This window comes from Gadus macrocephalus, chromosome 21, assembly GCF_031168955.1.
Source record: "Gadus macrocephalus chromosome 21, ASM3116895v1".
Lineage (NCBI taxonomy): Eukaryota > Metazoa > Chordata > Actinopteri > Gadiformes > Gadidae > Gadus > Gadus macrocephalus.
Window position 1 is genome coordinate 17,916,091 of NC_082402.1, and position 20,701 is coordinate 17,936,791.

General features: G+C 46.3%; 1 protein-coding gene and 1 long non-coding RNA gene across 2 annotated transcripts in view; both read left to right on the forward strand.

Annotated features, from left to right (window-relative positions):
* man1a1 (mannosidase, alpha, class 1A, member 1) overlaps positions 1-17,333 on the forward strand; it is a 99,673-nt gene extending 82,340 nt beyond the window's left edge. The window contains exons 7-12 of the mRNA XM_060042107.1: positions 92-185; positions 740-855; positions 3,162-3,381; positions 6,237-6,409; positions 7,889-8,004; positions 13,830-17,333. Coding sequence (XP_059898090.1) covers positions 92-185; positions 740-855; positions 3,162-3,381; positions 6,237-6,409; positions 7,889-8,004; positions 13,830-13,965 — 855 coding nt within the window. The 3' untranslated portion in view covers positions 13,966-17,333. The remainder of the gene's footprint in view (positions 1-91; positions 186-739; positions 856-3,161; positions 3,382-6,236; positions 6,410-7,888; positions 8,005-13,829) is intronic.
* On the forward strand, positions 9,706-13,823 carry LOC132450131 (uncharacterized). Its single transcript, XR_009523797.1, has 3 exons — positions 9,706-10,210; positions 11,304-12,420; positions 13,482-13,823. It is a non-coding gene; the product is annotated as an uncharacterized LOC132450131 (long non-coding RNA).
* Positions 17,334-20,701: the final 3,368 nt, after the last annotated feature.

Sequence of the window (20,701 nt, forward strand, 5' to 3'; positions counted from 1 at the left end):
CCTCCCAGTCCCTTTCACTGGCCATGAAGTCTGAATTCATTGTATTGATCCATGGTTGTTGTATTGCATTGATTGTGATTTCTCTATTCAGGTGATGAACATCCGGAAAGTGCTGGAACGATTGGACAAACCTCACGGCTTGTATCCCAACTACCTGAACCCCAACAGCGGGCAGTGGGGGCAACGTGAGTCCACCTAGCACCTCATTTGTTCACCCCCTTCGCCCTGTCCCCCAGGCTCCCTCAATCCCATCTACTTCTTTGTCATGTTCACTCCGAGACCATGAGATGTGCTTGGCCGTGTGCATTTATATACCGACAGAGACCACCAAATCCAGACCCACTTTCCTTCACTTTCCTGCTTGCAAAGATTCTATAGATTCAGTCTGTACAATATGTAACGGTGCCAAACAATCATGGTGACCTTATATAGGCCTTCTGCATCCTGCTCCTTATGGGAGAGTCCTACAGTCTGATGTCCTATTGGAGTATGCAGGGTCTGGTGCCTCAGGTCACTCCCAACAAGAGGCTGCGCCTGGTTAATGGCATCCTTATACTGTAGATAGGCCTTGTGCGGGAAGCCATTGTTATCTGTGTACAAGCACAGCCAGCCAGAAGGGACACTAGGATGCTGTCACCGAATACGTCACACTCCTGTCAAACGCACTCCGTCACACACTGTGTCTGTGTGTGCGTGTTTGTGGTCAACAAACTTTACATCTAAATGTTTTCTCTTGCAGATCACGTTTCTGTTGGCGGTCTGGGTGACAGTTTCTATGAGTATCTGCTGAAAGCCTGGATTATGTCTGACAAGACTGACGAGGAAGCCAAGAAGATGTACTACGATGCCCTGCAGGTAGGTGGATGGTGTGAGGATGGTCTCTCGTAGAGAGAAAGAAGCTCTCATACTTTGAGTCTTTAGGCCGCATTGAAGCACTGCTGTAACCAAGTCCAACTCAGATTGAGGAGTGCATCCCAAAGCCAATGACATGAGTTGGTTGTTTCCTACTTTATTAAAAATACACCTTTGATTCACCAATTGAACCAATCTCAACCTCAGTACTGTTGGAGTTAATCTACTCCTTGCTTAGGCAGATGCATAATGAGGATGTATAGATAAGCCTCTGGAAGACATTGCTGCCTTTCTGAATGGTAAACTAAGTTTACATGGAGCTTACATGAAACGACACATCCTCACAAAACGACCAATCACAGTGAAGGGATGGGGTACTGGTGAAGAGCAGCATCCTCCTCTGAACAAGGTGGGTGCCAGGTGGGCCGAGAACCAGGGGAGGGAAACATGCAGAGAACATCAGCAACCATAGGAAACTAATCAAGGAGAATCTGTTCCCCACACACACACACACACTCACACACACACATTAGCAAATTGAAAAGCAGATGCAGCTGCCGCTCCAGCCCACACCGTGGTAATCAGTGTTCTTGGAAGGGAGTTAATGTGGATGAGAAGAGGTGAAGGAAGTGGCCGCCCGGCTATGGGCTGGTGGTATCATAATGAGGACCGTTGGCGACGCAGCAGTAAAAAGCACTAAGGCACCTGTGTCTTTATCTCTGTGTAGCACCTCTAGCACTCACTCTAAATTGTCTTTATTGGTTTTCTTGTCATGAAATGTGACATTCTTATTACCATAAGTATGAATTATGAAGATTTCCCCTCAACAAAATGTGATACATTTGACTAAGATTTGGAACTTGTTCTCTAATTCGAATCCACTTTATCCAAAGCATCTTATTGAATTTCAGATTCAGGTTATGTCATTCAAGTAGCTCGCTAAGTTTCTGTTTTTTAAAAGGAACTGCTATAAGCAATCCATATACATTGGTCTGCAGCTGTATTTGACATTATGTCATTAATGGTTTTAATGGTTGTCTTTGTGAACCTTTGGCTTACTGAAGCAGTAAACCCTGAACATAGTGGTGCAGTAGTTGCAATATTGCATAAGTAAACATCCCCATAAACCAACCGAGTTAACGGTAGAATGATCGAGTACAAAAATGTCCCGTTTCAGCCAATTATAGGATAGAACCAGCAATCAGGGAACTTGTCTTTTCCCTATTAGAACACTTGAGGTAGGTTTAGGTACCTTGTGTTACATATGTCCCCGCCCCCCCCTCCCCGCCACACACACACACTGGGGCTTCCCTGAATTCATAATTAGTAATATCTGTATATTCGGTGGAGAGAAGATAAATCAGTCGATTAATAGTGCACATCTTTCACTGTAAACGCAGCGGGCGGAGACCACGGCTGCACAATCAGGGTTTGATCTAATGATCCTTTTTTCGGTTAAATTGGTGAAACAAAGGTGTAATTTTAATAAAGTAGCAGAACAACAACATCACGTCAGTGGCTTTGCGGTCCACCGGTCAATCTGAGTTGGCCTTGGTCACATCATAGCTTCAGCCTAAAGACCCACGCTCTGGACAGTATGAGGCCTTCTTTCAATGATCTTAGGTGGTTTCAACATTAAGCATTTAAATAAATTCCACAGCAGGACTAGTGCTATTTACCGGTGATAAATCACCCAGCCGCTATTGTGAGGGTCGGATCGTCGCTATCTGTTCTATTTATGGTGACTACATAACCAGCACATTAATTATGGTAGGTACAGCTGTTTGGTGTCTTATGGACTCGTTGAAATAGCCGCTGAATACGTTCATTATTACATCCCTTCTTAAACCATTAGAAGTGTAATGCCGCACTGGGTAATGTGTATCCTCACACTGGACGGCAGCTGTCAAAGTGCTAGCAGAATATTCAACCATGTTTGAACGTCCAAAACTAACTGATGATAATCCTGTCCTCCTATACTTGGCAATTCTTATGATGCTTACCGGTTCCTAAACAGAAGCGTTGACGTGAAGAGTTCTCAACGTCTAGCTCGCTGACACATATATTTCATCACTGGGATATCCAGATGACATGTAACATAGCCTGCTATCCGCAGTCCCCAACTATGCATTAAAAAAAGTATAATCTTTTGTATACATTTGTTTGTATTAAATGAAACCAAGCATTCAAAAACTGAGATTCGACCCCCCACCTCACAAACAGATACCAGTCCATTCTGGCTCAGGCCGCACAAACACAGGAGGGGTGTATCTAAGTATCCATCGTTGGTTTTCCTCTGCGTCCCTCAGGCCATCGAGACCAACCTGATCAGGAAGTCCAGCGGGGGGCTGACATACATCGCTGAGTGGAAGGGGGGTCTTCTGGAGCACAAGATGGGCCACCTGACGTGCTTCGCGGGGGGCATGATCGCCCTGGGTGCGGACGGCGCCCCCGGCGACCAGACCGGCCACCAGATGGAGCTGGCGGCCGAGATCGCTCGCACCTGCCACGAGTCGTACGCCCGCACAAGTATGACCAGGAGCACAGTCCTCTCCTTATAGATCATGCGCGCACACACGTCGCGGAACACCACTCTGACCGCAACACGCACACACGTAGGGGGGTCATGGGCCACCACTCTGACCGGCACCAACGTGTGCACCTTAGGGTGCGTGTGGAGAAACAACATGCACACCGAGGTCCTCACAGCACTCTCTCTGAGCGTGGGGTCTCTCTCTGAGCGTGGGGTCTCTCTCTCTGAGCGTGGGGTCTCTCTCTCTGAGCGTGGGGTCTCTCTCTCTGAGCGTGGGGTCTCTCTCTCTCTGAGCGTGGGGGGTCTCTCTGAGCGTGGGGTCTCTCTCTCTGAGCGTGGGGTCTCTCTCTCTGAGCGTGGGGTCTCTCTCTCTGAGCGTGGGGTCTCTCTCTCTGAGCGTGGGGTCTCTCTCTCTGAGCGTGGGGTCTCTCTCTCTGAGCGTGGGGTCTCTCTCTGAGCGTGGGGTCTCTCTCTCTGAGCGTGGGGTCTCTCTCTCTCTGAGCGTGGGGGGTCTCTCTGAGCGTGGGGTCTCTCTCTCTGAGCGTGGGGTCTCTCTCTCTGAGCGTGGGGTCTCTCTCTCTGAGCGTGGGGTCTCTCTGAGCGTGGGGTCTCTCTCTCTGAGCGTGGGGTCTCTCTCTGAGCGTGGGGTCTCTCTCTCTGAGCGTGGGGTCTCTCTCTCTGAGCGTGGGGTCTCTCTCTCTGAGCGTGGGGTCTCTCTCTCTGAGCGTGGGGTCTCTCTCTCTCTGAGCGTGGGGTCTCTCTGAGCGTGGGGTCTCTCTCTCTGAGCGTGGGGTCTCTCTCTCTGAGCGTGGGGTCTCTCTCTCTCTGAGCGTGGGGTCTCTCTCTCTGAGCGTGGGGTCTCTCTCTCTCTGAGCGTGGGGTCTCTCTCTCTCTGAGCGTGGGGTCTCTCTCTCTGAGCGTGGGGTCTCTCTCTCTGAGCGTGGGGTCTCTCTCTCTGAGCGTGGGGTCTCTCTCTCTCTGAGCGTGGGGTCTCTCTCTCTCTCTGAGCGTGGGGTCTCTCTCTCTCTCTGAGCGTGGGGTCTCTCTCTGAGCGTGGGGTCTCTCTCTGAGCGTGGGGTCTCTCTGAGCGTGGGGTCTCTCTGAGCGTGGGGTCTCTCTGAGCGTGGGGTCTCTCTCTCTGAGCGTGGGGTCTCTCTCTCTCTGAGCGTGGGGTCTCTCTCTCTCTCTGAGCGTGGGGTCTCTCTCTCTCTCTCTGAGCGTGGGGTGTCTCTCTCTCTCTCTGAGCGTGGGGTCTCTCTCTCTCTGAGCGTGGGGTCTCTCTCTCTCTGAGCGTGGGGTCTCTCTGAGCATAGGGTCACTTCACTTTCTGAGCATGGGGTCACCTTTTCGTTTTATCTCTAAGAATTATTTAATTTTAATGACAGAATTAGATGTTGATTTATCATAATTTCATAAAAAAAATAAATGTTTTACTTATTAGTGCTGTCAGTTTATGGTGTTATTAACGGCGTTAACGCAAACCAATTTTAACAGCGTTAATTTTTTTATCGCACGATTAACGCTTTTTTTGCTTGGCAAACGTAGTTTTCTAACCTGCTGTCTAGCAACAACTAGTCACGTTAGAAAAACGACAACACCATACCGGATCTAGCTACACCGGAAAAAAAATAAACAAGCACGCCGCACAAACTTGTTGGGGCAAGCAAGGATACGGAGTGGGTGAAAACTCCTTAAAAGTGTGTGTGTGTTTGTGCATCAGTCTGTTCGAGCCTGCACAAGAGTTCAATGTTGTCATTGTTGTCATCGTTGCGTATGTTGAGTGAGTGAGAGGTTGCGGGTGCACTGCTCAGGCTGCCGGACGGCGCTGCAAGGAACTTTTATAAACGCAATATTGTTATCCCGCAGTAATCAGCCCGACAGCCCCGAAACGTTAACGGCCCACCGGGAATTCGCCCGACTCTCCCGATTAGCACTCCGCCACCGTGTGTGTGTGTGTGTGTGTGTGTGTGTTTTTGTGTGTGTGTGTGTGAGTGTGTGTAGACGTTATTCGATAGCCTGGTAATGTGTATAGGCCTACGTAGGGTAGGAATATTTCTACTGTTCTTATTTCCCATCTTTGCTGAGCAAGAGTTTTATTCGAAAGTTCAGTGATTGAAACATCATGCACCTACCCGTTGTCAAGTGGACCGGGTTGAATTCACTGCGGGTCTCCCTTCTTAATGTTCTTCTCAACACTCTCTGATCTCACTAAAAGGCTAGCAGCACGAAATCAAGGGATATTTAGAATCGAAAAAAATCTGCGATTAATCGCAAGTTAACTATGACATTACTGCGATTAATCGCGATTCAATATTTTAATCACTTGACAGCACTACTTATTATTTGTTATTCAGCGTGTGAAAAGTAAACCAATGAGCTTCTAGAGTGACCTCATTGACGGGAGGCTTTGAATCATAAAGGCCCAAAGAGATGCTGGCGACTACGGAGAGGAGACCGCGCTGTTCTATTAACGGATTTAACACAAAAGCACTTGGAAGGATTTGTCTGGACATGTTCAGGACGATTTACTGACTTGAATGTCATGACACGTTCAGGCAACGCTCCTCCAGACGCTGACGTGATGCCCCCGTGAACGTTAGGTCGAAGTCGGCCATCATGAATATTCAGACTATTTCATGCATTTAGGTCTTCAAGACTTCCATGCAAAACACGTCGACTCTTTAATTATGAATCGTCAATGCCTGTAATAAATTATTTATTCTTCCACAATTAGTCCAATCAACCAACATGCTGAGGCGTGGTATCCCGGTTTGGACGCCCTCAGCTCCTCTGCTCCTCTGGCTGTCTCTAGTTGTTTGGTGGTAATGGGATGTCCCTGGTTCCCCTGCAGCTCTGAAGCTGGGACCAGAGGCCTTCCGCTTTGACGGGGGCGTGGAGGCCATCGCCACGCGACAGAACGAGAAGTACTTCATCCTGAGGCCGGAGGTCATCGAGACCTTCATGTACATGTGGAGGTTCACCCACGACCCCAAGTACCGCGACTGGGGTTGGGAGGCCGTCCAGGTAGGGGCACTCTGGTTCAGTCGCTTTAGTCCTGAATTAATATTGATGGATGGATGGAATAAAACTATTTCCACCTCCTTTCCTTTCTTTCCCTCTATTTGTTCTGTTTTTCTTGCTAGCTGTCTCTCTTATAACACTTGGACATTGTAAAGATATGTGTATTGGTGATGTACAATGCACTCTGGGTCCTATTTAACCGGTTCTGTGAGGTGCTTTAGTTTGCTACAGTCATTACAATGGGGTTTAATAGGGAAGCATGTCTTCTAATCGCTGTGGCAGAACACCTCACAGGTTTCGTCTCAATCAATACATATTAAGTATCTCAATGTTCATAAGGTAAGGAATCATTCATTTACAACTCTGGGAAAGGTTTGTTTTTGTTATTGAGTTCTTCCCTGAAGCGAGGGGTGTGGGACCCAAATCCAGCATGGAAACACTTCCATTGAGTGTTCAAGAACACACGGGTCAAGTTGATGCCAAACGAAAACGTCATAGGCGCAAATGTTCCCCATGATAAAAAGGTTAAAATATAACTAAAGGGCTAAAGGGATAGGGGCAACTTCATTGGTCACCTGGACAGATGAGTCACTGGTCTGCAGCGTGTTGACCTCCCTGACTGAAGGAGGCACTACAGCGCAGGGCTGCTGAGAAGTCCTCTCAGAAGAAGCCGCATCCTTGCCGAGGCCGGCTGCTGATCTGCCAGAGATACAGCGGCGCTGGGGAATGAGAAGCGGCAGACTGTTTTTCCGACCTAGGTGGCAACTCGTGCATTCTAACCTTGCAACCCACTGGACCGGCTACTGGCTCGACTGGTCATCTGCTTACGAGTGCTCACTTGAGGAGCCCGTCATCTAGTTACCAGCCTCTGGTTGTTTGGTGGTCACATTAGTGACCACCATGGTTAGCACCGATAGTCGGCCTCATATGTGCCCCCGTGGGACACTAACGCCCAAAGTATCACTGGCAGATCAGCCGCCGGCTCGGCAAGGATCCAGCCTCCGCTGGCCTCTGAGTCGTCTAAAGGTCAACCCCTACCCTCGCCGTAGTGCTTCAGTCAGGGATGGCAACACACCGCACACCAATAACCCATATGTCTGGGTGACCAATAAAGTCGCCCGTCTCTCTTCAACCCTACTCCATGTCACAATACTTTCAGAACTTTATCATAAACATGACGACAACGAAACAAGCAAATAGTTGCATGCAATATCAAAGTGTTTCAGCTGGGATTTATGTAGCTTCATTTTGTGCAGTGACACCAGAGTTCCCCGTCTGGTATGAATAAAGTTATACCTTATCTATAATAATAATAATAATTCTTCATTGCATTTATAAAGCGCTTTTCAAGAGCCCCAAAGCAGCTTCAGTCCTGTGTGCTTGAGTGTGTGCGGGGGTATAAGCTCCGCCCCTCCCCCTGTGTGCTTGAGTGTGTGCAGGCCAGGGTATAAGCTCCTCCCCTCCCCCTGTGTTGTGTTCCAGGCCCTTGAGCAGCACTGCAGGGTGGAGGCGGGCTACAGCGGCATCAGAGACGTCTACGCCACCTCCCCCAACCATGACGACGTCCAGCAGAGCTTCTACCAGGCTGAGACCCTCAAGTAAACACGCACGCACGCACACCCACACACACACACTGCAGCAGTTCACTTCAAGTAGGATGACGAGAAAACAGCAATCAGTGGAACTGGCTTCAGTTGGAAAATAATGGGCAGCTTTTCCTCACATTGAGTAGATTCAGATTATAACTCAACATACAATAACCCTTACAAAAAACTGCACAAGACGCACAAAAACATTTCCTTGATTTTCTAAACATAAGATCACAAATTAAGATATAAGCAGTTGCATCTGATATATGATCAAATGCATCATCAGTCATATATGACTAATAATGCATGTATACCTCACAAAGTCATCCAATAACCTAAATGTGGAGGTGAGGTTAATATGGAAGCCGTGTGAAGTGTTTTGACCTTAGTGATGTTTAAAGGACGCAGCGACCAGCTATTCTTAGGTCCCCTTCACTCCAGGGCTCGCTGGCCTCAAAGCAAGGCTCCATGTGTCCTAGTTATTAGTTTGCTGTTGATATTTGTCACCAAAAGCTCTGGGTCTGGTTCTCTCTTCTTATCGGCGTGAATACAGTCTTGTTGGTGGCTGATCGGGAGTCTGTGTCTAACTGTGTTGTCAGTAGGGGTGTAACGGTACACGTATTTGAACCGAACCGTCACGGTACAGGCACTTCGGTGCGGTTACAGAGGTGTACCGCGGTCCGTAAATGTGGCGTACATAGCGTTAATATGGCGAATGTAAAGGCTTGTTTTGCGGTGCGGAACTTAAAACTTGAAGTCGGAGTTCCCCCCGGACCGTTTAGCCTTATTAGGCTCGGCTCGCACGTGCGCGAACTCGTAGTAGCAGTAGCAGAGCGCGATCGCGACTGTGTGTGGATTGATGTCTACTAGCGAACTGAGAGCGAACTGCATGGCGAGCGACAACAGAAAACCGGAGCTTGAAGATGCCCCCCTGTCATTTAAATCCCAAGTGTGGGAGAACTTTGGATTCCAGGTTAATTATCACAATGGGGAAAGACGAGTGGACAAGTCGAAAGCTGTGTGCAGACATTGTTCAACAGCGATCGTCTATGCAAATGGGAACACATCGAACTTGCACAAATTTTCGCCCCCGGTACAATTTTAACGTGACGGCACCATCCAGGTGTTACTGTTACTGTCACCGCTGCAAAATGAAAAAAAGTTGTTCAAATCGTTCAAACCCAGCTCCCTACACTATTTAATCAACCCCTACACCTGTCTGGGAATTCAGAACGGGCAAATGCCATCACCAGGTCTATTGGTGTTTTCATTGCCTCTGACCTACGAGAGGCAATGAAAACACCAATAGATTATAAAATACATAAGCTGTAATTAAAGGCTGCAGTTGCACTTTTATTTAATGATTGATTATATTTATGAGAACTTCAGAGCTTTAGAGAGCTGCAGGAATATGTTACAAACTCTTTGTTTACATACCAGCTTAAAGAGCCTAGACTGAGCATTAAAACTGGATTTTTCATTAATTTTATGTTAAGGTTATTGGAGAATTGCATCATTTTATTTGTATGTTTCATACTGACAGCTAAAACTGTTGTTTAATTCGTTACTAATTAAACTTATGTTCGTTCTGTCAAGCAATCCGTTTTTTCACCATAACTATGAACCGAACCGTCCTGTACCGTACCGTGACTTCAAAACCGAGGTACGTACCGAACCGTGACTGTTGTGTACCGTTACACCCCTAGTTGTCAGCCACACAATTGTCCGTTGATCTTGTCACTGTTCTCCCACGCAGAATGCTCTCCAGTTTAAGCTAGGAGTTAAAGGGCTGATAGCATGCTTTTTAGACTTTTCTAGACTGTTATATGCCATAAGTATACATGTCTGCTAACATAGAAAAATCTGCCAGGAGTATTCGCGCCCACCGAAAACGCCCCTCATTAAGTGTGTGAAACAGTTTGTTTGCGCTCCAACTTTACTTCTGTAACAGTGTGACGTCTGACTGTGGGAGATGCTGAAGTGCAGAAGTCCTGCCTCCGAGCTATCTGCAATGTTAACAACTTCTCCATGGTGTGAATTTGCCGACACACCCGCAAAGCGTTTAACCAATCACAACAGAGTGGGCGTGCTGACCAATCACAGCAGAGTGGGCGTGCTGACCAATCACAACAGACTGGGCGTGCTGACCAATCACAACAGACTGGGCGTGCTGACCAATCAGGGCAGACTGGGCTGCTCGGAGGGCCTTAAAGGGGTAGTTCGGAATTTTGGACATAGGGCCTGATTCCCAAGTGAGCATTGGTATTCTATATCACTGGAGACAGTTTTCAACACATTTCATACAGTCCTTCTAGTTGCAGAGTTCACTCGTGCTAGGCTAGCGCAAGTCAACGGGCAATGCTAGCCTGCTATTAAAAACAGTCTTACCCACTCCACAGTACACCCGAGGTAAATCAATTATAACGCCAGACTATAGATTTAAATGTCTGTGTTGATAGAATAATGTTAGAAATAAAACTAACCTTGCATCGCATGAATCATCGAGGGACTACTCTCTCAGCAGAAGCGGAATTTTACTATGCGCTGGTTAGGTTTGTAACCGAATCACGACAGAAGAACGTAAACAGAGAAGCGTGGGACAGAAGCGCAATTGAACGACTAGGCAACATGATGGTTCAGTGTGCTTTTAGAAATTGTAGAAATAAACGGTACAGATGGGCACCACAAAGTTTCCACCAATTTCCAGTGCGAGATCCAGAAAGGACTCGACTGTGGCTTGTTGCTGCTGGCTTGGACATCAAAACACCGGCTCGTACATGTACGGTTCGTTGGATACAACAAATTCCTCATAATCGTCTTCAAAAGCAGATGCATCGCTAACTCCTCCAAATGTGGGCATATCTTGTTAATTTAATACGCTTATAGAATTCCTTCGTTCACTGTACTCTGCGTTTGTAGCAATGACAGCGGAACCTAGGTATCAGTCCGCCGCTGCCGTAGCCTACGTACAGGAATATAAACACTGCTGCTGAGACCCCGCAATTCCCTCAAAATGCAATGCAATGCAAGGTTGGTTTTATTTCTAACATTATTCTATAAACAGACATTTAGATTTATATTCTGTCGTTATAATTGATTTACCTCGGGTGTACTGTGGAGTGGGTAAGACTGTTTTTAATAGCAGGCTAGCATTGCCCGTTGACTTGCGCTAGCCTAGCACGAGCGAACTCTGCAACTAGAAGGACTGTATGAAATTTGTTGAAAACTGTCTCCATTGATATAGAATACCAATGCTCACTTGGGAATCAGGCCCTATGTCCAAAATTCCGAACTACCCCTTTAAAGAGACATAATACAAAACAGACTTGAAAGATTCTGAAATTGGTTTTGCAGAGTGTGAGAATAATAAGGGGTATTATTAACATACAGGCGTGTAACCTTATTCTAGTTATACCCCAAAATGCAATTATTAACCCTCAAGACCATGATATGGGATCTTTAAGCCAATAGCCTACTAAGTGCAAGATGTGTGTGTGCGTTTCTGTCTGGCTAGTCTGTCCGGCCGGCGCTCTCTCCATATCGCACACATGTCCTCCCCTTCAGCCTCCTCTGTCTGTGGTGTCTCTGCAGAGAGCCAGCTGTCCCTTTAGGCCCCTCTCCAGACCCTCAGGGCTGAGAGCACAATCACGCGACCCACTCCATCCCTTCAATTGGAGGTTATAAAATAGCATTTAGAAATCATTTGTGTAGTTGAATCTTAATAGAGCTGTTAGCAGTTAGGAATAATTTTGTGAAAAGGCCGGTTCAGCAGGTGACTGAAATGTCGGAGTTCTCCAAACAATCATAGACCTGCTTCTCCCAACGTCACGCCAACAGCAGACTGACGCTCAGAGAACGGCTTCAGCGATCTTAATCAGCCCATCAGGATTCATTCTTGGTCAAATAGAATATTTATTAATCCTTGTATACCTATGTTCCTTGACTTATTGCTTATGTTTAACAAAATGTATTTGTTTATCACGCCCATTGATAAGAGTGTTCAAAAGCATCAAACATCTTTCATGAGTATTAGCTGTGTTTAAAGGCTTGGATCAGAGAACTGGCTCATTTCATTCATCAGACTCGACCCACATTTCTCTTTCATTCAAAGAGATGTTCAGACAGTGAACAGCAGTCATAGTAGGACAGTTATAGGGCTATGTTCGGTTCTCCAAACCAATGACTTAAATAAGCCCACAGTCGGCCTTGAAAAGGATCGCTCAGATCCTAAATAGCAGACACATTAATGTCAAACATTGGCAAACCAGATGGTTTAATGAACGGAAAGAGCCAAACAGTGCATAAAATTGAACTGATAATATAATTCACTTTATTAGTTTGTTCATGTTTGGACACTAGGTCAACGTATGCTCTATAAATCCAGTTTCACAATGGTGTCCTTTCAGAAACAAAAGGCAAGTGCCCGTATGTCACTTGCCATAATTGATTCCCTGTGTATATGTGTAACCGATGTCTTTCTGCGTTGTGTCTTCAATCTTTGATTGAGGCACACACAGGAGTCGAGTACTGGAGGTTTATTCTTTCAAAAGGAGACAAAACAACACGGGCGTCACACACAATCCGGGATATCACTCTCCACTCAGCTCCGTGCATCAGCGCTCACTCCCGCTAGCTTAATATATCCTGTGACTTTCAATGAATACATGTAGGGAATAAATTATAAAAATGTAAACAAAGTATAAAATGATCTCAAATAAATTAATTAAATAAAAAGACAGTATATTAAATATATACACTAATAAAGGAAATAAAATAGAATAGAGAATTGTCATTTTCCTCTCACACTCATTTTACATATTATACCATAAACAAAGACACATAACAGGCATACCTTTCAAAAGGAGACAAAACAACACGGGCGTCACACACAATCCGGGATATCACTCTCCACTCTACAAAACAAAGGAAGCAAACAATTAACCACACATACCGGATCACACAACTGCATTTGAAATATCAAGGCGGGAAAAAACTAAGCTACCACCGGCTCAAGCTAGTTTACGAGTTAAAAAGTCCACCCTTCCAACAGTTCAATGAAATTGTCTATGCACCAGAGAGTTTCTCCCGCGTGCCTAAAAGCACGTCGCAAAGCAGTGTGAACCACCACAACCGTTCAAGGGCAACAAACAAGGGGTTAACATAAAAATCTAACGGAGAGAGACACAAACGCAACTCACCAGCTCCGTGCATCAGCGCTCACTGACGCTAGACACACAGGTGCAACGCCAAACCACTCCCCAGGGAAACAAAAGGCATGCCATAGGGAACAACGAAACCAACTTACTTAGGAACCAATATTTGGTGGAGTTCACAATAAAAAAAAGGTATGGAGTTCACAATAAAAAAAGGTATAAAAAAATAAAACAAAATCAAATTAAATTTAGCTCGGCTACATATGGAGTGAGAGGACCTTGGTTCCCTGTGTATATGAAGTGAGAGGACCTGGGTTCCCTGTGTATATGGAGTGAGAGGACCTTGATTCCCTGTGTATATGGAGTGAGAGGACCTTGGTTCCCTGTGTATATGGAGTGAGAGGACCTTGGTTTCCTGTGTATATGGAGTGAGAGGACCTTGGTTCCCTGTGTACATGGAGTGAGAGGACCTTGGTTCCCTGTGTACATGGAGTGAGAGGACCTTGGTTCCCTGTGTACATGGAGTGAGAGGACCTTGGTTCCCTGTGTACATGGAGTGAGAGGACCTTGGTTCCCTGTGTACATGGAGTGAGAGGACCTGGGTTCCCTGTGTATATGGAGTGAGAGGACTGATGTATGTATAAGTGTACCTCCATCCTCCTGACCCCCTCTCTCTCCCAGGTACCTGTACCTGTTGTTCTCTGAGGACGACCACCTCCCCTCCGACCACTGGGTCTTTAACACCGAGGCCCACCCGCTGCCCGTCATCAGGAGGGACAGCACAGACCAGGCCCACAAAGACAAGACGGCAGCCTAGTCTAGGTGCTTGGTTCAAGTTCAAACTCTGAGCCTGCTCAACATATCCAGGATCAACAGTTGTCTGGGGAAAACCCTGAGAATTTAGGTTTACGGTACCAATATTTTCCAATTAATATAATGTTTGACATGTTTTCTGCCCTATGAATGGCAACTGACAATAGGCTTGGTTTTGTGCAGCTTTGAATCCCAAACCAGCCTGTTGCCTCTTTCTCCCATAGTCCCTCATTCACCACATATATTCCCACAGCTCAACAGTGCCCCCACCACCACATCTGTGGCACACTCCCTAATAGTTCCCCATCTTGTGGCCCCTGGCCCAGTGCAGGATATATTCGCTCCTCCGTGAGGAGCGCCTCACACACACAGTATTGTTTATACCCATCCATTGGTTTTTGAGTCCCTTCTCTTATACTCTGGATGTTCAGTATTTAATGTACTTTGTTTAAAACGTTGATGCCTGTGTTGGAGAGCAAGGTTTTCCTGATCCAACATTTTGTCTTATTTAGTCATCAAATTAGTGCCTTCGCTGCCTGGGAACACACAACAACATGGAGACGAGCTAAAGAGGTTAAATAGAACTGATCTGGATTTGTTTTCCTTCATGTTGGTTTTCTTTAAGGTGGTCTGGTAGCTGATGAATGGAAGGTCGTAGGTTTAAGAAACTGCTCATGATTTCAAAGGTCCAGTTCAATATCACATCTTTTGATTCCATTACCTCCTCAACCCACATGTGGACCTGCCTCTGTAAAAGCAGACCTTAATGTAAACGGGACATGAGTGGCGCCACCTTAAGCCTCCTGTAGAACACTGCCATCTAGTGGTGATGGAATCTTACTGAAAAGCTTTCCCTCTTATTTCAAAACTATCCAACTGAATAAAGAACAAAGGAAGTTCATTTCAAAAGATTGAACCTGACCATTCCATAGCATTCTTTGTTGCACTGTCCTCATATCACATTAGGTCAAGTTCAATTTTTGTTGATCACTGATGAATTACAAAAAGTCTAAAACATGTCCATATGTTCATGGGCTAAGACATCTCAATAATGTGGTAATTCAGTGATGAAATTAGTGGTTGAATTATCCAAAATCACACACCAGAAATGGCCTTGTATCATCCATGTGGTTTCTAACAAATAATGAGAGCAAATGACATCTTGCGTTAAATCAACACGTATTATTTATTAGATCGTATAATATGACTTCACCGAAAATCTGATAGAAATTATTCTGATTTTAAATCAATGAGGTATATAAAGAAGGATATGGGACAAGTCAGCTTAATGAGAGAGTTACTTCTTATCCACAGGTTGAATCCTCTCCATAGAGGATACGATTTTACAGTACCACAACCTTCCTTTCTTCTCCCCCTCCTCTGCCAGTGGTTTCCAGATCCCTTCACATAATCTAGTAGCAACCGCATTCAAAAGCCGTTCTCATATCACTGTGGCCCCATCTGCAATATCTTTGGTTTGGTTTATTTTCTTAGTTGAGGTTTATGGTTTAAGTTGTTTTCATATGCCGATGTTTAAAAGAATAAATGTAGCTTGTTAATTTATTCTATAATTGTTCAAGTAGGATCTGGACACTGGAACAAAGTCCTCCGGGTGTGTTTATGGGATTAATGTGATGTTCTTCAACATTAAGATGACATCAGGCACCACCAGGCCTATCTGTTGGAAAGCACTGGTTTGGACTTCAGACTGCTTGCATTTGAGGGACCAGTAGGACTAAGCAGTAGGAGCAACCAGTAGGACTAACCAGTAGGACACGCTGATTAGCCGATGGTTGTTATAATGGTGTGATAAAGTACACATGGAATGCAATCCATAGATTTATGGCGGGATTGGGGAGACAAAGGATTAAATGGATGTGTCATCCAATTTGAATTGACGGCTATATCCCAGGCCACTGCCCTTGGTATTTTGTAAGTTTGTGTCTTTTGTTATCTTGTGTTATTTGCTTTAGTGGGATATTTTCTGTCTTGGAAAGCACAAAATGGAAGCAGTGTACCGGCTCAATACTGATGGAGGACATTTGCAATGTGCAATACATTCAGAGATGTGATCCTCTCTATTCTTTGGACAGGTAGATTAAGCTTCAATCTACCTGTCCAAACTACCTGTGTCAAGCTTTTATAATGACACCTCATGTACGTTTTGTTTGTCCTAAGTTTGTGTTACAGTTGGGCAACAATGTTTAAACTCAGTCTGGTGAAAGAAGTATCAGTTACTTTTAATAATACTTTCAGTAACTCATTTGGGTATTGTGTGGATATTTATTGATGCATAGGACCAGCTTTAGGGATGTAACTGGTAGAGAAGGGGGAGTCTTCCCTGCTTCACCTGACAATGTGTGGTCTTCCTCTGCCTGTAGCGTAGTGCTCCTCCAGCCTGGGTCTACAGAGCTAGACCCCCAGGGTTGTGCTGAAGCTGTGGCCCAGAGACCTTGTGAACACACCGTAACAAACACATCATGGCTTCTTGGCCACCAGATTAGCTTTAATTTTCTTTTCTGGAAATAAAAAGGTGCAACATTTTGAAGTAGGAATTATGGCTGACCTGAGGACAAATGAATATGACTTATCAATTTGTTTGTCATTCCGCAACTTTTGTTTTGTTAGCACAATTTGTGGTGGCTAATGTTGCCTATGAAAGATGGGTTGGAGTCATTACTAGACACTGTGATTTGCTATATGTAAATGGTTAGCATAGGTTGATTAGCTTTGCTGGCTAAAATCACTTCTTACAATTGTGTTATATTATTGAAAAATGCAAATTCAGATGATGGCCTTTCGTATTTTGACCATGTTGAAGGGAATAAATGGGACAAGAGTTGCATTTGAAGGCCTCTGATTGTTATATATTGGCATCAAGATGCTTAAACGTGTAACCTTTTACAAACTTGATGCTTATCTTCTTTCGAACATCTTTGTCATATTTGGTTTTGTTTATTCTTCAAAGTAGGTTGATTGTGGTGATACTTTCAATATTGATTATTGATGTGTCGCATTCCAATGCCTTTCTAGTTGTGAATCGATCCTTTATAAAAAGCTTTAAGTGTGGCGACCAAACCTCAGAAATGTTATTGCAGGACATATCGCCGATGATCATTCCGCTGCACATATTTTACTTAGCATTGTATGCAGTATTTTCATTTTGTTTGGAATTGTTTTGATTTTTTTCTTTATTTTTGTGTTTATTATGATTGGAAAAATGTAAATATTCCATTAAGACAAAAAACATTCTACATTTATATAAAAATCGAATGAGCTTCGAAATTAAAAGTGATATTAAGAGCAGCAAACTTTTTAAATTAACTATATTTGTTACAATTCAATTGTGAATAAAACAATCTTTTAATAATTTGTGAGTGTTCTGCGCCTTAAATCATTATCTGCTAATGTATGTATAATGTCTGTGCCGCCATACAGGTCAGATTGTAAGTGTGAAATGGATTGCTGTGAAGAATTGCAGACGAGGGACTGTGGGCGTTTAGTTTATATTAAATTAATTGATTTTAATTATTTATTGAAAATTGTAAATGATGGACATATTTATGACACAAAAAATTTGCCTTAGTTGAGGAACTTGTTTGTTGAGGAATTTTGATGCTAATCTAATTCTCATATGGCCTGTGTAACATTTAATTACCTCTAGGATGATGCTAAATTACAAATGTATGGGATAGTAGTAGATATTTGGATTCAACCCTAAGCTCTGTAAGTTAACTTTAACAGTGCACAATACGTACATTAACTAAGTGGTCTGGTATAGGTTCAATGGATAGCTTTCTAATTAGCTTATTGGTTTCACATCTTAGAAATCTTACGTATTTAATTTTATTGTTATGTATGGGATGGGATGACCCCATCTCAACGTGTAGTCCAACCACGATGGTAAAACGCACCGCTCTAGCCAACACGCATAGTGGTCCGAGAGAGGACGAGCTGACAGCTGAAGAACGCTGTCCAGGAATAACCCGTATTCCTCTGCCCCTACCGCCTCCACACAGTGTGTGGACCAAGGGGGGCATCCCATGAAAGGGAGGAGTCTCAGGGAGAGTGGTAGACGTTACAGAGCTAGTCGCTGTACAAACAGCGAGCTGTCTAGACGCCGCGCTCGTGTCCGCTGAACAGGCAACGAGCCGTCTAGCCGTAGCACTCATGACCGTGTGTTGTCCGCTGGCTGTAACCACAGCACGCAGACCCGTCTCCTCACCTTCCATAGACTGTAGAAGGGAGGTAGAGGGGATAATGTGGGAAACTAGGAAAATAGTACATGCGTCCGTATCCACAGGCTTGTGTAATGGGTTTCCAACCCGCCCACGAAGCTCAAAGGGACACCGCTTCTTAGGAGCAGGTGAACCAGAGGTTATGTAAACACGCCGTCCGGCCGCCACAATACAGCCATCTGGCTGAGGGGGGGAAAGAAGTAATCTAAAGGAATATCGCTCTTTAGGGAGTATGTAGTGCCGTTCGGTCGAACGGTCTTTCTTTTCTTTATTGTTTGTATAAGAAAAAGTGGGAGCAAGTTTGCGGAACTACTGTCTCCGCGGTGCTGCTCTCCCCGACTGCGGCGGCGGCTGCTGTTGCTGCTGCTGCTGTTGCTGCTGCTGCGAGTCCTGCTGCGGCATCGGGGTTGGAGGCAGAGGCGGCCCCCTGGAGCGCTGGAACCGGCCTGGACCCCGCTTCCTGGCCTGCTGGTGGGAGGAGCCTGAGAATCGCCCCGAACCGGGAACGGTTCTCACAGACGGACTGCTGGTGAGCGAGCACCTCCGAGAACCGGGGCCAAAACAGTCCATCCGTAGCTAATGGGCCCTGGACGAGGCTGGCCCGCTTTCGTTCCGGAACCGCAGTGTGAGAGAGCCATATGGCCCTCTGGATCATGGTGGCCCACGCTATATGCCGGCCGGCCGAAATGGCTGCCGGCTGGCACAGCTGAAGGATGGCGCTGGAGAATCGGGAAACCGTCAGCCTCCTCCGGGCCGTAAGCATCCCTGCCAGCCGGCAAGGAGACCAGGGCAGAGGAGAGCAGGGCGATGTTGTTGACCGCCGCGGCAGACTGCGAGGCGCAGACGAACACCCTGTCCGTCAGGCCGGTAATCTGCTTCTGGAGGCGGTCGGGGGGGCAGCGGCTTCTCGTTAGGACGCCATCCGACGCCCGGACAGAGAAGCGCTGCTAGGGAAGGCTTCAGGCGAGGGATCCCCCTCGCCTAAGTATCAGCCCACCCTTCCACGTTGGTGAAGTCAGTGAAGGCCCTCACCGGGGCCTTCAGAGTAGAGGGGTCCTCACCCGCAGCGGTGAAAAGGTGCTGAACCGGTGGGAACAGGGGGCACTGGGTAGTCCGCCGGGAGGAAGACAAGGTGCAAAAAAAAACACTCGCCCTGCATGTCATCCGACATGGGGGCGAGAGGCGGGGGTGGCATAGGGATGCCCTTGATGGCCGCCGCCTCACCCATGATCTCGCCGAAGAGATCGGCCATCCGGCGCGGTCTCTCCCTTGGGACGACAGTGGCTTCGGTGGAAGCCCCAGAGCGGGAGAACTCGGACGCAGAACCAGGAAAGACGTTGTCCAAGGAGGCGACGTCGTCAACGTCGAAGTGCTCGTCGGCGTCCTGGGCTTCCGGAACGCCGGCCCCGAAGATGTCGATGGCCTCAGCGAGATCCACCAACGGGGAGAAAAAAAAAGGTGCCTGGAGAGGAGCCCCTCTTCAGGCAGCGCGCGGCAGGCGGGGGGAGCAACCAAGGCAGCCGCGGCGTGTTCAGTGCCGAGGCACCTGAAACACGTCAGGTGCCCGTCACCCGGCACCAGGGAAGCGGGACAGGAGGCGCACTGAGACCCTGAAAAGGGCCAGCCAGCTCTTACAGGAGCGCTCTCCAGTGGCCTTGGTCCGTGGCCTCGCCCACGCCGCTGCCACCGGTCATCTTATTGTTGGAAGTCATATCTTCGTTTTCGTTGATCAGTACAAAAAGCTGAAAGAAAAGGGCGGTGGTTTGCGCCGCCTTATATACACGGTACCGTGGGAAATGTGGCCGGTGCCCACGTTGATAGGTGCATAGTTGAAATTTTTCAGTGCGCGCACGGGACAAGCCCATAAGGCGAGGCCTAGACGGCGTAGCTTACATGAAATAGAACCTCATGAATATGAAAAGATTGCTCCATATAACATGTAACACCAACAACATAGTAAATGTATGTAGGCCTAGAAAAAATACAGTTAAATGTTATTGCTTAACCCTCATAAGGTTTTCGGGTCTGTGGGACCCGTTTTCAGTTTTTAGCTTTATAAAAGTGATACAAATAATTATTTTTTTGAACTAAGATTCATTGGCTTTGGCTCATTTTCTGTGAGGAACATAAATCAGAAAACATTTTCAAGGACCCTGTATACCCCCCCATCACATTTATATTACACACAGGGTGTTCGGGTCCAGTAGACCCGGAGCTAGTTTAAGTGTGGAAATCATAGGTTCTGTGCACCCTCATTTTCCCTTTCTCCTCTCTGTGTGTGTGTGTGTGTGTGTGTGTGTGTGTGTGTGTGTGTGTGTGTGTGTGTGTGTGTGTGTGTGTGTGGATAGTAAAGCAGGTGAATGGGCCCTTGGTGTGAAGGTTGCAACATTGGAGCACCCAACACTATCTACACCCATATTCCCACACATTTCACCCTCTGTCTTGCGGGAACCAAGCTTGGGGATCTGACACTATAAAAAATCTCTGTCAGCGTGGTTCCAT